The 16,415-nt window shown below is 43.3% G+C and overlaps 1 protein-coding gene across 1 annotated transcript; it reads right to left on the reverse strand.

The window, feature by feature from the left end:
- Nucleotides 1-3,545: 3,545 nt before the first annotated feature.
- Nucleotides 3,546-12,874, reverse strand: LOC102905673 (pregnancy-specific glycoprotein 22-like). The gene is made up of 5 exons (XM_006975253.2): nt 12,596-12,874; nt 11,151-11,510; nt 7,781-8,140; nt 6,054-6,413; nt 3,546-5,008 (listed from the first exon to the last, which is right to left on the reverse strand). The coding sequence occupies exons 1-5, from the start codon at nt 12,657-12,659 to the stop codon at nt 4,725-4,727; spliced, it is 1,428 nt and encodes a 475-aa protein (XP_006975315.1). The 5' UTR covers nt 12,660-12,874; the 3' UTR covers nt 3,546-4,724.
- Between the last annotated feature and the right edge of the window lie 3,541 nt (nt 12,875-16,415).

Consider the following 16,415-nt stretch of genomic DNA (forward strand, 5'->3'; position numbering starts at 1 on the left):
GAGAACATTATTTATGCTCCAAATGGAGGTGTTTAATGTTCTCCACTAAAGACTGCCCCTACTTGTGCTTCTGCTTCTGGAATAAACATGATAATGTTAGCAGAGTAGGGAGTAAAGGATTTATTTACCTGACACCTTGAGTTTAAATCCACCTGTGGGTATATTCATGGAGGAAACTGAAGGCAGAAACCTGAGAGCAGAAACTGTGGAGGAAAGTTGATTGGTTCATTCTTCTCTCTCTCTCTCTCTCTCTCTCTCTCTCTCTCTCTCTCTCTCTCTCTCTCTCTCTCTCTCTCTCTCACACACACACACACACACACACACACACACACACACACACACACTGTCTATCAGCCTCTCTCTGTATCTGGATCAAGCTCAGCTATCTTCCACAGACTTCCCAGGACCATCTGCATAGGGATGGCACCACCCAGAGTGACCCCAGCCCTGTTAAACACATTAAGACAATCAAGACAATCCCTCACAGATAATTATGCAGACTGCCCTGATCAACCTAATGATTCACTTAAGAAGTGGACCCCACATTGGTGACAAAGGCCTGTGTAAGTCTGACAGTGAATGCTAACTAGGACAGGAAGTTCCCTGTTCAACAATGGAGTGGCACCCATTGTTGTCTGTGACATCACATGTGCTCCTATCCACACACTCGCACAGCTGGACCTTTAGAGCCAGGACTCAGCTCAGAGGCATCCTAACCTGGGGTTCACTTTCCCACTTTCCTGCTCCCAAAGCAGGGATTTTCTGATGTCCATCAGTGATATACTTTCACCTTAAAAATAATCAATTAAGTAACATTATCAAGTTATTGATGATCTGCCTTATCTTGACACAGAAGAGACATTCCTGGCATCTTCCACACCCAGAGAGTAGAACCAGTCACCACATGAGATAGGAGGAGAGGTGGGAGCAGATCTCTGAGCTGCTAGTTCCCATTAGTAGGGAGCTTTTTCTTCTAATATGAAAAATAAAAGTGTATGAGCAAAAGTCAAAACCCTGGTGTCCATTCTGCATAATAGCTGTGTAAAATTAATGGAAGGGCAGTAATGCATGAGTTTTCTGACAAAAATAAATCAACTTTTCCTTAAGAACATATTCTCCACTGTGAAGTTCTTCCCACTACTCACATTCCAGGGTAGAGAGTGGGGCAGAAGCAATTAGGGAAGCAATAATGGGGAGACCTGGGGGTTAAACTTCAAGTTTCAATGATTAGGACTTGATGGTCCCTGGAAATCAGTCTAGGAACTAACTTCTGTGTCTTTTCAGAAAACCAAAACACTTCACCCCAAAGGGTGGTATTGACAGTTCAGGGTTCTGATTAGAAAGAACTGTAATTTTCCTTCCTGTGATCCCAATGAGACCCTTGGCAGAGCTATGAATTGGGTCTGATAACTAGAAATTATTTGGGGGGTAAAAATTTTGGAGTGTCTGGCTGAGGTTCCCCATTGATAAAGCAACATTATTGGGCAGGTTAGCTAGAGGCTGCAAATGAAGAGTTAGTAGTTTGTCCCTGGTGGTGGTTTCCATGAGAAATGTCCTCCACATTTTCAGGAGTATGAACTCCTGGTCCCAAGTTGGTGGCACTGTTTGGTGAGGTTTGGGAGTCATAACTCCTGCAGTCAGATCATCACTGGGACAAGCTTTGAGTCTTACACCCCTGCACCATTTCCAATTCAATCTCTCTGCTTTGTGCTTGCAGTACAAGATATGAGCTCTCAGCTTCCTGCTCCTGCCACAATATCTATGGCTTACTACCATGCTTCACTCCCATGATGGACCATAAACACACTTAAATTATTTTCTGTATAAGCTACCTTGTTCATGGTGTTTTGTTGCAGTAATACAAAAGAATGAATGCTTGCTGGCATGAAGATTGGAAGGGGTGGTTTCTGGAGTAGTAAACTGAACAAATACAATTGTGACAATATGAGAGGCATCAGAAGCTCCCCATCTTTAGAAGGCAATAATATCTGTGAGAGTCATGTAAACCTCAACTAAAAACCACCCAGTTGAAGCTAGGTATGTAGTGAATTAGCAAGTTACCTGTATGCCAAGCACAACATCCCAGATTTCAAAACCAGCACATTATATGTTGTGAGAACCCCTAATTACATTCACATGTGTTAACAGAGCCTGAGTCTGAGATGTCATTTTTCTCCACCACAGATGGTAACCCTGAGATTCTCCAAGCAGGAGATCTTCCTTCATGCCATTTTTGGCTTCAGCCAAGGTCTGGCTGGATATGCAGGAGATAACACAGGATGACATGGCCAACCTAGGTGTTCATATAGATGGTTCAAAAGGAACTGAGTATTCTACCCCTGTGCATGATAGAATACCACTTACTCATAGGTAACACACAGGTTGGCAGAGCCACATTGTTTTGCCTTCACTGAGTTCTAGATTCCAAACTCATATGGTCCTTTGTGACTCCTAATGGCACTGACAAAAGAGTAAGTCCTGTTGCTCTCAGACATCCTCAGCCTGTCACCTTTTGAGAGGCATTGACCACTCACTAACCACAGGGTAGTTTATATCCCGAATCTTGGGTTCACATGCAAATGCTACCAAGTCCTCACAGAGTCCTCCACCGGGCTGGAGTTTCTGCTTGTGTTTGTGTAATAGTGCAGTGCAGAAGACAGAGAGAAGATTGCCATGTGTAGGAGTGCTGATCATTACAAGGACATCTTTCCACTAGTGTTGACTTCTCATCTCCCTGCCTACTGGAATCTAAAGAAAATACACGAGGAGGTGGATCACAGGCAGATGCAGGGATATCTTAGGGCTCAGAGATAACAGAGCCTCCAATGCAAGTGGGAGAAAAAATATTTGCCATATGTTAGCTGGCAGAGCTCGAAGTAGGATGCTGATGATGTGACCTACAGAAATTAAGGGCAAGAGCTTCTGAAACAGGCCCAGTGGGACCAGATTTATTTGACAGGTTGCTGGCTAGTTTCTGTCACCTGACAAAAGCTAGAGACACTTGGGAAACCTCAAGGAATTACCTCCATCAGTTTGGCCTCCTGGTGTTTCTATGGAGCATATCGTTGTTCACTCATTGATGTTTGAGGGCCCAAAACACTGTGGGTAGTGCCATTCATAGGGGGTGGTCCTGAGCTGTACAAAGAAAATGTAACTGAACAAACCATTGGGAGCAAACAGGAAAGCATTGATTCTGTATGGTCTAACATTCACAAGTTAGAATAATGATACAAATGAATAACAGTAGGGGAAGTCATTGAATCTGAGGTTGGTTTTTCTAAGTGATTAACAGTATTAACAAACTTTAATTAGATTAGCTTTGCTTTTAAAATATTACCATTAACACTAGAAGTGAAATTTGAGTCCTTACAGTCCATTCTAAAGAATACTAAGAATTCCATGAGTACTCAATAGTTGTGCTAAATGTTGAGTGACCTACATGAAACAGAAATATTCCTATAAGCCCAGGACATACAAAGTTGGAAGAATGAAGAAACACAAAACTGATTCAATGTGTAACTCATAAAACTAAGTCAATAAAGACATTTGACAAGCTTTAACAGTTTTTAATGATGAAAACAGCCAAACAAGGTGTACTGGGCAGGCCAGTGTAGTAGAGGAACAAATGGAAATCCACAGTAAACTGTACTCAGAGGGGACACTGACAGCTTTCCCTCTATGACCAGGATTGACACAAGGATGCTGCTGTGGCCACTTTAGTGTTACCTTAGGAGTCTTAGAAAGAACAATTAGGCAAAACAAAGACCTGAAAGGTAGCCAATCAATCAACTGTCAAATGTATCTGCAGATGACATGAACTTATTTGGTGAAAATAATAAAGATTCTACAGAAGTTTCTGGAACTGGTAAGCAAACAGACCCACCTGGTCTGTTCTTCCATAAACTAATATTTACCACAAATAACTAGATGTTCTGTTTTTCTTATGCCTAGAGACAGAAGTAGATGGGATATAGGTTTAGAAATGCCTTGCAAATGGACAATAGTGATGTTCACATGGGAATATGAATGTGCTTAATGCCACTCATCAGTGCACCTCAGAAAAATAAAAGTGGAAAATCCCACCTATGTCTTAAAATATATATTATGAACATAATCATGAACAAGTTTGCACTGTGAATGCCAGTGTCAGGATAGAAACAGTCCACTTGATCCTTACACCATGGATTTTACATCTGTGTATAAAACAAACTGAGCATCAAAGCTATTTAGAAATCAGTTATGTCCACAGATAAACTTGTGCAGTCACTTATCCTGTCACCACTCCTCACTTCACATGGATGATTGGTATCGAGGAAGCATTGGTATTGCATGAAACTACTTGAGTTTATGAGAGGATGTTTATCTCTATGCAAAGACTTCACGATTTTAACAGGGACTAAGAGCATCCAGAAGTTTGGGGATCCTGAAATTAGTTTCCATAGACTCTAAGAACTGGCTGTATATTTGATCGACAACCTAAAGCTCTTAAGTCCTTTGCAGTTCTGTTTACTATATTTATGGTTGCTTTTCCCCTTTAGAAACTGAGTCTCCTTTTATGTTCTGGCCAGTCCATGTGCACATTTATCCCAGTATTATAAGCTTGAGTCACCATGCTGGCTGTACCTGACTGGTAACTGACAAATTTTTTACCACATAACTTTTCTCTTTGTTGTGTGGCATTGATAAAGCAATGCCAGCACTCTCCTATAGGATGAGAGGGGAGGTCACTCATTCTTCACAAGCAGGCTGACTGGGAGACTGGTCATTGAACTGACTTGGTTGGAGACCTCACACTTATACTCTCCAGCATCCTCTCTCCTGACAGGATCGATGGTGAGTTGGCAGTTTTTGGGGGACAGAGTCATCCTCTCTGTGAGTTGCAGATTCTGGTTATTGAAGATCCAACGGATGGAGATTCCAGGGTCAGCTGAGAAGCAAGAGAAGATCACAGAGCTCTGTACTGTGACTGTGGTGTCAATGACTCGCAATAAGGGCTGTGACACAGGCTCTGTGAAAAAAAGAGAGGGGATTAAATGACAATATTCTTCAGCCAGCTCAAGCAGCAACCTCTATACTTCACACTTAATAAAGCCTCCATGGGAGAGAATTTGTTGGACCTGATGGATTGGATATATATATATGGTGTTTTGTGCTTTGGATCTGTCACACATAGCCTGTATGTCCCTGATTCAGACCCTAAGTTTGCTGTGTCTCAATTTCCCTATAATCGGACACATTGCAAATATTCACTGCTTCACCTGTGAGTTAACCTTACTTATGAGCAGTGGCTGGAACTTGGGATGTGGAAGATGTTCAAATCAGCAGAATCTGTTACTATCTACCTGAAGAAGAGTATTCCCTAGGCTTGATCCCTGAGAACAAGGAGGAGTATTGAGTAAGTATTGCTTTTGTTTGTATCCTTTGGGACATTGTTCTTTCTGGGAAGTCTCTTAAACCTATAAGAATAATTGGCTACTAGTTGGGGAATATGTATTTGGACTCAGAAAGGAGAGGATACCCAACTGACCTACCCAACAGAAGCTCCCATGTTAGTACACAGCCAGTTACACACACTATGGAACTTGGACAGTCAGTAAAGACTTGATCCCTATCAGCAATAACAGGAAATTAAAGCCAGACATTTCAAAATATGCCCAATGTAACCTGGAGAAGTGTCAGGGGCAGAGATTTGGAGCTAGGACTTCCTGGTACTCTCTATAAAGATCCCACGGCTTCCTCAGGCAGTGCCTGCCTGGAAACCACAGAGTCTCTCTTGAGCCCTTGTATGGTGAGTGTCCTAGGAGTCTGGGCTGTGTCTGATATCCTAGTGCTATGTTATCCAGCATATATTCTCTTCTCTGCAGGTGTTGCCCAGTGAGGAATTCTGACCAATTGTTGTCTACTCTACATGTGTCTTGCAGTCAGTGCCTAAACCCCAGTGTGGGGACACAGTGCTGTGAGGGAAACAGCAGGCACAACCCAGTTCTTACAGTCTAGTTTATGAAGTAGGATAAGCCACACCCAGCAGTTGGAAGCCATAAAAGGTCACTTACTCTTCACATGGAGTTGCACAAATGCTTTTTCAATTTTGTAATCTTTGTTCAAAGTTTCTAGCATGTATAATCCTGCATCTTTTTCAGTGATGCCCTCGATCAGCAGGGATCCATTGGTGTATACCATTTCTCTTTGGCTGTGTGCAAGCCCCCAGATGGTGGAATCGATGGCTTTGTTGTATTCTGCAATTTTAAAGATGTCTGTCCTATACACTGATTTGTACCAGTAAAATTCTTGAAGATCTTCTGGCAGATTATGAACTAGGAAAAGAACGCTTTTCCCTTCAGCAACATACTGAGGCACTGATTCAATTGTGACTTGTGTGAAGGTTGGAGAGTTAGAGCATGTGGAAACGGAGGCTGGAAAAGAAAAGAGCCATCAATTGAAGAACATTGGGTTGGTGGGAAGATGGTAACCTCTGTTCTGAACAGATAGATTCATGCCTCAGCCTAGAGATGCAGATGTGGGTGTGTCTATCCTTCAAGGTGGAGATCAGCAACATGACTTCCAATCCCTGAGTGCTTCTGAATGTGTCATTTCCTCTGCAAGGAGCTCTCTCTGTGGTTGAGTAAATAACTCCTCTCTCACTGCCCTCAGTCAGACACTGTACACACTCAAGAACACTGCAATTTGAGAAGATGTCTCCCCTGAAATCTACAGACCATAGAATTTCAATTTCTGGCTGATTTCAGTTTGTTTTAAGGATCCAGTCAACTCCTGACTTCACTTACTGATGTGCTTGGTGATTTGTCCTGCAGTCCACAGGACTAGGGCTGGGTGAGGGCAGGAGCAGTCTTAGCTTTTTTTCAGGATCAGGTCATAGAAAAGTCTCAGATACAGATGACTTGCTTTATGTCAAATTGACACATGTTAGAGTCCCTTAGAATGTGGGAGAGTCAATTAAAAGTGCCACTATCAAACTGACCAAAGGGCAAGACTGTAGTATATACTAGACACATGCATACACACACACACACACACACACACACACACACACACACACACACACACACACACACATATATATATATATATATATATATATATATATATATATACATATATATATATATATATATATATATATAATTGCAGATTAGTGTGAGAGGATCCAGCTCACTGCAGGCAGTTACAACCCTAGGCTATCAGTCTTGGGTGATAAAAGAGAGGAGGCCAAGCCATAAGTCTCAAGTCAGTAACAATATTCCTCTATGGTCTCTGTACCAGTTACTGTACCATATTTTATATATGACACTATCAATCTGGAGGTAAAACATACCCCAGTTTGGCCCCGGCAACTAAAAACCATTGTTCCCTGTTCAGCTCTGAGAAGAAGTAAGAATCAAGTCCTGGACAAAAGATCTCCAGGGTCATATATAGTCGGGCCTAGGACACATAACAGGGAACAGGGCTTCCTGGTGCTCACCTCTGTAAGGATGCTATGGTTTCCTCACACACATGGATAGAACCCCCAGATATTGGACAGAGTATGACATCTTATGCCGAATTACCTTCCATCAATGTCTTTCTCAATACTGGGAGTAGGAAAACTCAGATTACAGATCATGATCTATGGCCACTTGTCTCCACCATATGTGTCCTGCACTAAGTGGTCAAACCCCATCAGGGAGACACGGTGTGGAGAGGAGTCATGCAAAAGGCAGACATGAGAGTCCTGTGTATTTAAGCCTCACCCAGCACTGAACAATCACACAGAATCACTTACTGTTCACCTGGAGTTGCACATGGGCTACTTCAGCTTTTAGATCTGTAGTCAGAGTTCGTAGGGTGTAGAATCCAGTGTCCTTACAGATGACATTGTAGAGCAGGAGAGATCCATTGCTGAACAATGCTTCTCTACCACTGTGCGCAGGCCCCTGCAAACTTGAATCTATTTGTCTTAGGTGTCGGGCAACCTCAAACTTCTTGTGTGCAATCACCCCTTTGTACCAGTAAAGAGCTTGAAGATTCTCTGGGAGATTGTTAACAAGTAGAAGAACACTTCCCCCTTCAGCAACACTGGGTGGCACTGATTCAATAGTGGGCTGGGCAGAGGGGGGAGGGTGCCCACAGGTGTAAAGGGAAGCTAGAAGAGAAGAGAGATGTATTAATATTGGGTCCTATTAGGAAGCTAAGATGCTTCCCTTTGTCTTGAACAGCTGTGTCCATTGCTCAGCCTACATGTGTGCATAAGTGTCTCATTTTTCTACTTGGTGGAGGTCAGCACATAGCCTCCACATTCTCAGTGTCCTCATTCTAGTCATTTCCACTGTATGGCACTGTCTTCTCGGGTGTCAACATGGCCTGGCTCACTGCTGTCTTGCTTGGTGGATGTCAGCACATGACCTCATGTTCTCAGTGTCCCCAAAGTAGTCATTTCCACTATATGTCACTCTCTGCTCAGGTGTCAACATGGCCTGGCTCTCCACCCTCAGACCCCTGCTCTCATTAATGGTAGAATGGTGTTGGGATGATGCCTGCCCCTCCTCTTCCCCTACACACCCTGCATCTTCACTCTCTGATGTTTTGCTGTTGTTCTGTTACTCTTGTGGTTCCAGCCAACACCTTAATTCACACTCCAGCTTCTTGTACTTCAAGTCCACTCAAACTGGAGCATTGTAAGAATGCTTACATGATTTGTCTTATATTTTTAAAAGAAAATGCTGCCTAGAAAAATCTCAGATACATGTAGAGACTCAATCAATGAAGGATTTCTCAGAACCCTTTATGCTCGTGGATTTATTTAAGAAAAACATAGGTTTGTGGATACAGTGTAAATTTTTTTCACTGGCTTTTTGGCACTTATTTACAAATTATATTTGTATGAGAGTTTGCATGCAAAGGCCTGTCTCAGTGTGCATGGGGCATGGATGCAGGGCACAGTACTTAGGTGGAGGTCAGAGGACATTTTGGAATCCTTGCTTCTAAGTTCATCAGACAATCAACGAAATGCCCATATCCATTGATATCAGGGCCATGTCACTGATGACTACTAGCTTGATTTTTTGTTTGTGAAGTCATAACTGAGAACATCAGTCTTCAGAATATTGTGGCCATGGTGCATAACTTTGGGTAAGAACAATCACCACCACCCCTTATGGTTTCTTGTTCATTGAGAGCTTCCTGCTGCTGAGCAACTCTCTGGCCTGTGTCTTCTCCTCTACAAGCTGTGAGACTCTTCTCAGGTCCTTGTCCCATTTAGGAGACTCCAAATGGTAAGTCAGTCCTCTCTTCATATACACTATCAACTTGTAGTCTCACCTGTGAGCAGGAGCCCGTGACAGGTAGTGTACCCTTTGTAGAGGGGTACAGAGAGTGTATTCCTTGTCTCCATGACACTACTATATGTCTTCCTATTGTGGCACATCTACTCCAGAACTGCTTCCAAAATCTGCTGTCCTTTCCTACTCGGAGCTGAAGAGGCAGAGCACCCCATAGACTCCCATGGGCTGTGGGTGGGTCTGTGTTCAAAATATTTCTCTGCCCCTCTACACTCAGTGTTGCCTGGTGTCTTTCTCCCCTTCTGTCTTTGTGTTTCAGTCATCCAGATCACATGTGGACAAGGATGATGAACATCCCTGGGCCTTGAAAAAGCAGCTGCTTAATCTAGGGTTGCCCTCTGCTGTATCCTGGCATTGGTCTGTCAGCACCCAAGAGTGAGTCTCTGTACTACCTATGTGGGAGAGAAATCCAGCTATATTCACAGTCTACCATGTGATCTCAATGTTCTGAAACATGGAATTTGCTTTCAACAGAAAGTGGGCAGAACTGTCTGTAAGGGCTCCAAAGTGACCAGCTATGTGGTACATGAAAAAAGGGACAAAACTATTCTCTTTGCAGTCACTAGTCAGGGTACTGACTCAGGACAAAGGCCAAGGAGCAGATGTGTCAGGAATCTCCCAGCCTGGGTGTGTGGGAATAGGAGACCCGAGTCACAGAAGGAGGATGTGGATTCTACTGTCCTGTGTAGAGTTGCAAGGCAATGCTTCCACTTCCTCTGCTTACTGAGCTATGTGATGGGTCTGTCCTTTAGCTCTTTTGCCATTCTAAGGTACCTTGGACTTCAGTCTAGGTCATTCTGCTTGGGTACCCTACCTTTCCCAAAGAAACTACATAAAGGGGTAGCTGAATATGATGGTCTATCAATGTAGCAGATACAGGAAGGAGCCAATACATCTGAGAAGGCCTTGTCCATGGCTTTCATGTCTGAAGTGACAGAAGTAGAATCCAGGCTACAAGGTAAAGTCCTGATTCAGACAAATACTTTTCTAAGTACTGATTGTGTGGCCTGATAGTTTCCCCCTCTTTGTCACTGGGGAACTGCAGCTCACATCTTTGGAGCTATGCAGATCAGCAGAACCTCTAGCCATTTGCCTTCAGGGGAGAATTCCCTTAGTTGGCCCCCAGAAGGAAAGCAATTGTCAGGAGAACCTGTGTTTTTTGTCCCTCTCTTTGGCAACCATGACCTTCCTGGAAGTCTCATAACCATTTCAGGACATCTATTTAATGGTCTGGGCACCTGTGCTCTCCCACTTTGTCTCTGAACAAGATGTCTCAGGATCTACCCAAACTCTAGCTCTCATAACAGTACACTAGCTGGTTCCACATATCACAAGACATCAACGGTTAAAAAACATGTTTCCTGACATCAGGAAGTAAAAATGTAACTCTAGTAAAATGCATCTCAGGGCTACCTGGTGTTGAGTCTGGGACAGAGGTCCTCAACCAGGGCTTCCTGGGACTCACCATCCCATCACAATCCCATTTCCATTCAATTCATTAAACCGGCTCACTCTTTGTCACTTGGGGATGGTCTCAGGGACACATCTTTATGAGAACCCCAAGAGTATAGATACTAGAGATAACCTAGGCTAAGTTATCCACCATGCATCCAGCTTCCTGAAAGTTATAGTCAAATGAAGGAATCTGACCTACTGTTGTTGTTCTCCACTTTGTGTGTCCTGAACTAAATGCTCAAACTCAAACATGGGGACACACGTAGAGTGGAGGTAGACACAGGCTAGGTTTGATATTTCTGTGCATCTCCAGTGTAATGAACCCCAACCTGCACCCAGATTTTATACAGAATCACTTACTGTACACATGGAAGTACATGGTTGTTGTAGATACAATTTTTCCAGCTCTATTCACTGTTTGTAGGGTATAGAATCCTGTGTCCTTCTTGGTGACATTTTTCAGCCACAGGGATCCATTGCTGTACACTGTTTCTCTGTCACTGTGTTGAGGCCCCATCACAATTTGATTCTTGTTCAGTGCAAATAGTGCAATTCTGAGGTTCACATTCCTCACCTCCTTGTACCAGGAGAAAGCTAGAAGATTCTCTGGCAGATTGTTGGCACGTAGAAGGACGTTTTCTCCTTCAACCACTTGGGGCGGCACTGATTCAATGGTGACTTGGGCAGTGGTGGACAGATGCCAGCAGGTGAAAAGGGAGGCTAGACCAGAAAAGAGAAACACAACCAACACTGAGCAGGTACGTTCATCACTCAGCTTAGGTGTGTGGTAGGGATGTGCCCACCCTCCATGATGGAGGTGAGCAACATGACTACCATTCCCTCAATGCCTCTAACTATATAATTTCTCTATATGGGGATTCCTTGCTCCAAGTGTCTGCCTGGATCCCCACACAGTGTCCGCATATCCATCTTCACATAAAGAACATTTGTGCAAGGAGCAATGCTCTCTGACCTCCACCTCTAGAGAGCCCTCACTTTCTGACATTTTTCTCTGTTCCCTTCCTAGTTCTAGCCAACTTGAGACTTCATGCTCTAGACAATCTGATTTTGTTCCACTATAACCAGTTGTTTGTGATAACCTGGAGTCTTTGGAAGGTTCAATTCCTGTAAAAGACACAGACACCAGTGGAGAAAGGAAAGAAGAATTGCAGAAAGAAGGAAGGAGGACTGTGTCCATGGATTTCTCTATGTAGTCCCTAAGTTTGGCAATATTGACAATAATTGTATTCAAGTATGATTTCTTTTTTTTACATTTACTTATGTGTTTGATGTGTGTATTTGTGAAGGGCCTGTCTCAGTGTGTGCATGTGCTAGTCCATGAAACGGTGCTCGTGGGAAGCATGTGTCCCAATGTGTACATCTGCAGGTCTGTATGTCAGGTCTTGTATGGAGGGCTGGTTTGATCTTTCAGGAGTCTATTCTTTCCATGTAGGGCCTGAGGAATGAATTCAGATTATATAACTGGACATTGAGCAATCTCACTGGTCCACCCCTTTTTGATTTTTGTCTGGAGAGTGAACCTGTCAGGGAACATCAGTCTTCAGAACACAGCAGCCAATATGACAAACTTTGAATATTTAGTGTTTGGGGCTTTTCACTTTCCCTCATCACCTCCTGTCTGCTGAGAGCTTCAGGCTGCTGAGCCTCTGTCCCTCCCTGTGCCTTCTGCCTTGTGACTGCAAACAGAAACCCCAAGTATCCTCTTGGGCTCCTTTCCTCTTTAGAACACTCCATCCTGCTTCTGAGGTCCCTTCCCTCTACACTCAGAGAATAGACACACTTACCTGTGAGAAGAAGCCCCTGCCAGGGGGTGTAGCCCTTGCATGGAATCAGAGATGACACCTCCATCTCTCTTCTCACTGTGCTTTCCTCCCTTGGAGATGAGCTTCACCTTTACTTCAGGCTCCAAGTTTGGCTCTCCTTCCTTCCTCTGACGTGTGTGTACTCCCAGGCAGGAGCACATCACAGAACCCAATGATCTGTGGGTGGTGGGGTCTGTGTCCAAGGCACTGCTCTGTCCCTTCCACTCTCAGTGCTGTCTCAAATCCCTCTCACCTTTTCTCTCCTTATATTTCACCTCCAAGTAACACATCAAGCTACAAGGCTGATAAGCATCCCCGCACCCTCAGAGAATAATGGACATCTGCTGTGATGGCCTTGGGTCTGTCAGCTGCAAGGAGGGAGGCTCATTCCTGCCTATGTGTCTATGTGACACAGAGACCCAGGTAATCACCCAGTGCACCCTATCTTCTCAGTGCTGTGAAAAGGTGGGATTTACTTCCAGCAGTGAGGGGACAGGGATGCCTCTGAGGACTGCAAAGGGACCAAGTGACTGATGACCTGGGAAGTAGATCAGTCTTTTATCACTGGTGTAACCAGTCAAAGTTCTGAGGCACGAGAAACCTGAATCAATTGTGTGTGCAGTTTCATGTACTCAGTGTTGGGGAAGAGGTGAGATGTATGACCTGGAAAGAACCATGGGCTCCATCTTCCTATGAAGGATTTCAATGCACCTTCCAGCATCTGTGCAATATCCAATGCAACTGTGTGTTGGGTGAGCCCATGTCCTCTCTGATCTTGATGGGTCGCCTATGCCCTTTGTCTATGAAATGCCCCTCTGGTAATCCTGTGTTCTTCTATGATAGATGCTAGGAAGAAGGATACTTTCAGGTTCCCCATTCAGAAAGGTATTCTCAAACACAGAAAGCATCCAATAAGTCAAAGCAAGGTTTAGGACAGGAACTCTGGGATAGCGGAGGCAGGGTAGAAAACTAGTCTGGAATGCCAGGTCATGGCTCAGGAAGCTATTTTCTGAATGTTGACCATATGTCTTGATATCACTCCCCAGAGATCATTAGGAGGACTGCAGTTTCATGTCTAGGGCTACAGCAAGGATGGTCAAAACCCAAATGTAAACTGCCTGATACCTTCAGTACATGTAGGGGATCAACTTGCAGTTTCTAGTTCATCTCTGGTGTCTAAATTCTTCTCTTCTCTTTTCCCAAAGGGGTCCTGCTTTTGAGTATAGAGAACATTGGTTCAAATGCATGTGTCATACTCTCTTCCCTATGCACTTTTCTAGGTTTCTTTCCCTTGCTATAATAAAAACACCCTGAATAGAAGAACAAATGATGTATTTTTCTTCCATGCCTGGGTCATAGTGTAGCAATGAAGGAAGTCAAGGCAAAAAAAATGCTGCTTGCTGGCTCATTCACTGGTTCATATTGTGGCTCATGCTAAACTAGCTTTCTTGTACAATCAAGGACCAGCTGCCTAAGGATGATACTCCCAAAGTGGCCTGAGTCCTCCTGCATCAGTTAAGACAAATGCCTCAAGGCATGTCCAGAGCCCAACCTGATAAAGATAGTTACTCAACTGAAATGTATTTTTCACAGGTGACTTTGGGCTGTAGGACATTATTCAGACTGTTAAGTCCTTCTCCTCCACAGGGAGACTCCAAAAGAAGTTCCACAGTCTTAAATTAAGTGTCCTTCTCTGTTTACTATGGTCATCATATGTGCTGATGTCCACTCTCCCTCACATCTGGGCCATCAGAGTTAGGAAAGAGCTCATGACATCTATCCTGGGTTTCATTTTCTGATTCCCCAAATCCTCAGCCAAGGAACATTTTGATGTCTACCACCAGCATTGTGAAGAGTAAGTAAAACCGCATCATTGAACCATTAGCTTCATCTTGATTCAGGAGAGGCTCCCAGGCACATTCATCACCTGCCTCTAATGACTTCACGTGAATCAGAGCAGAAGTCATTCACTGAGACAAGACAGCAGCTGGGAGGATGTGAGATAAAAGAGTGTGAACATGGTTCAAAGCTCTGGGTGTTCCTTCTGTGCCAGGAAAATCATGAAAGCAAATGGAGGAACAGGAAGGCATGAGTTATAGGCAGAAAGAAAAATCTACTAGACTTTAAAAACAGTCTGTCCACCTTGGAAGTTCCTGCCAAGTGGGAGAAAGCATTCTCAGTGCAATCTATCACACAAAAGAGAAATCAGAGATGCAAGGAAAGGAGGAAGAGTTGAAGCTGGAATATCCTGAAATCATAGGAGTTTGTGCCAGTGGACACAGAATGAGGATTAACTTCTGTATCTATCCAGAAGCCAAAGACTTTACACCAAAGCTCAGTGCTAAGATTGACCAAGACCTGTAATTTTCTTTGTTGTGCAGAAAAACTACCTGTCAGGATGCAATTAAAATGCTAATACCTTTTGTCAACCAGCTACTTTGAAATGGTCCTGGTAATCTTAAAAAAAGCAACTTTAAAAAATTAAGAAAATGGATTTTACCCAGAGTTACCAAATAAAGCTTAGAGCCACTGATGGATTAGGCTCTGACTTCAAACTCTCAAGAAAACTTTCACAATGGTATCAAAGCTGATTATAATCTCTGAACTTTAGAAATGATTTGCATAACTTTCTGTCTTGTTGAAAGAAAATTGTGTTGGTATTTTATTTGTGCTGAAATGTGATATTTTAATTGTATGTTAATAAATAAAGCTTTCCTGGACATCAGAGGTCATAGCAAGCCATAAAACAGAAGTCTGGCAGTGGTAGCACACACCCTGAATCTGATCACACAGCAGGCAGAGTCTTTGAGTGGACAAGGATACAGCCAAACATGGTGACATGTACCTTTAAATCCAGTGCCAATCATAGAGACCTGGAGGTCTATATAGACAGGCAGTGATGAGGAAGTGATGTGGCTGGCCTTAGAACCAATGAGAAGGCAGGACAGGAAGTCAATAAAAGTGCAGTTTAGACAGCAAGAAGCTCTCTGTGGAAGCTATAGCATGGTGGTAAGCTAGTTCACTATTGCTCTGATCTCTTTGGCTATTACCCCTATATTTGGTTCTGTGTTTCTTATTTAATGAGTCTGTTTAGAAATTTGTCTATATTTGGCACACAAATGGTGATAATTCATTTAAAAACCATAGGTGGCCTTGCAGGCCAGGGGATACAGGCCCCAGTTTGGCTAGAGTTACAGGCCCCAGTACTGAATGGAGCTACAAGCTGTCCAGCTAAATGCAGCCAGAGCTGCAATTGATCATATAGCTACATGTGGTCAGGGTGCATGCAGCTGGAGCTACTTATACCCAGATCTGCAAACTCACATCGTGGGAGATTAAAGGGGCTGGAGTTACTAGTGGCTAACTGCTTGTGGGTTTATAGGCCCCTGGTTCAGGCCCTGCTCAGGCTGGACTTAAGCTTTTTAGCTTTTCTCTCTTCTCCTGGTAGGTAGTAGACTCTCTCTCTCTCTCTCTCTCTCTCTCTCTCTCTCTCTCTCTCTCTCTCTCTCTCGATTTCCATCTCAGACTGCAACCACACTAGGTAGCTGTTTTGAAATTCCCTCAGACTTCTACTGTTATACATAGTCTTGGTAATTCAATTAACATATCAGATATCTTAAAGGGAGAAACTACTTAAAAGAGAAAATTTTTTCTACATTAGAAAATGGGAAATATCTTTGCAAGGAAGAAAATTGGTCTTTGTTTGATAAAATATTAGGCAGTCTGAATATGGAACAATTACATGAGATAATTAGTGTTGATGGAATGTATGTAACATCAAATATGCATATTATTTGTTTAA

Source organism: Peromyscus maniculatus, chromosome 1 (assembly GCF_049852395.1).
Source record: "Peromyscus maniculatus bairdii isolate BWxNUB_F1_BW_parent chromosome 1, HU_Pman_BW_mat_3.1, whole genome shotgun sequence".
NCBI classification, from domain to species: Eukaryota; Metazoa; Chordata; class Mammalia; order Rodentia; family Cricetidae; genus Peromyscus; species Peromyscus maniculatus.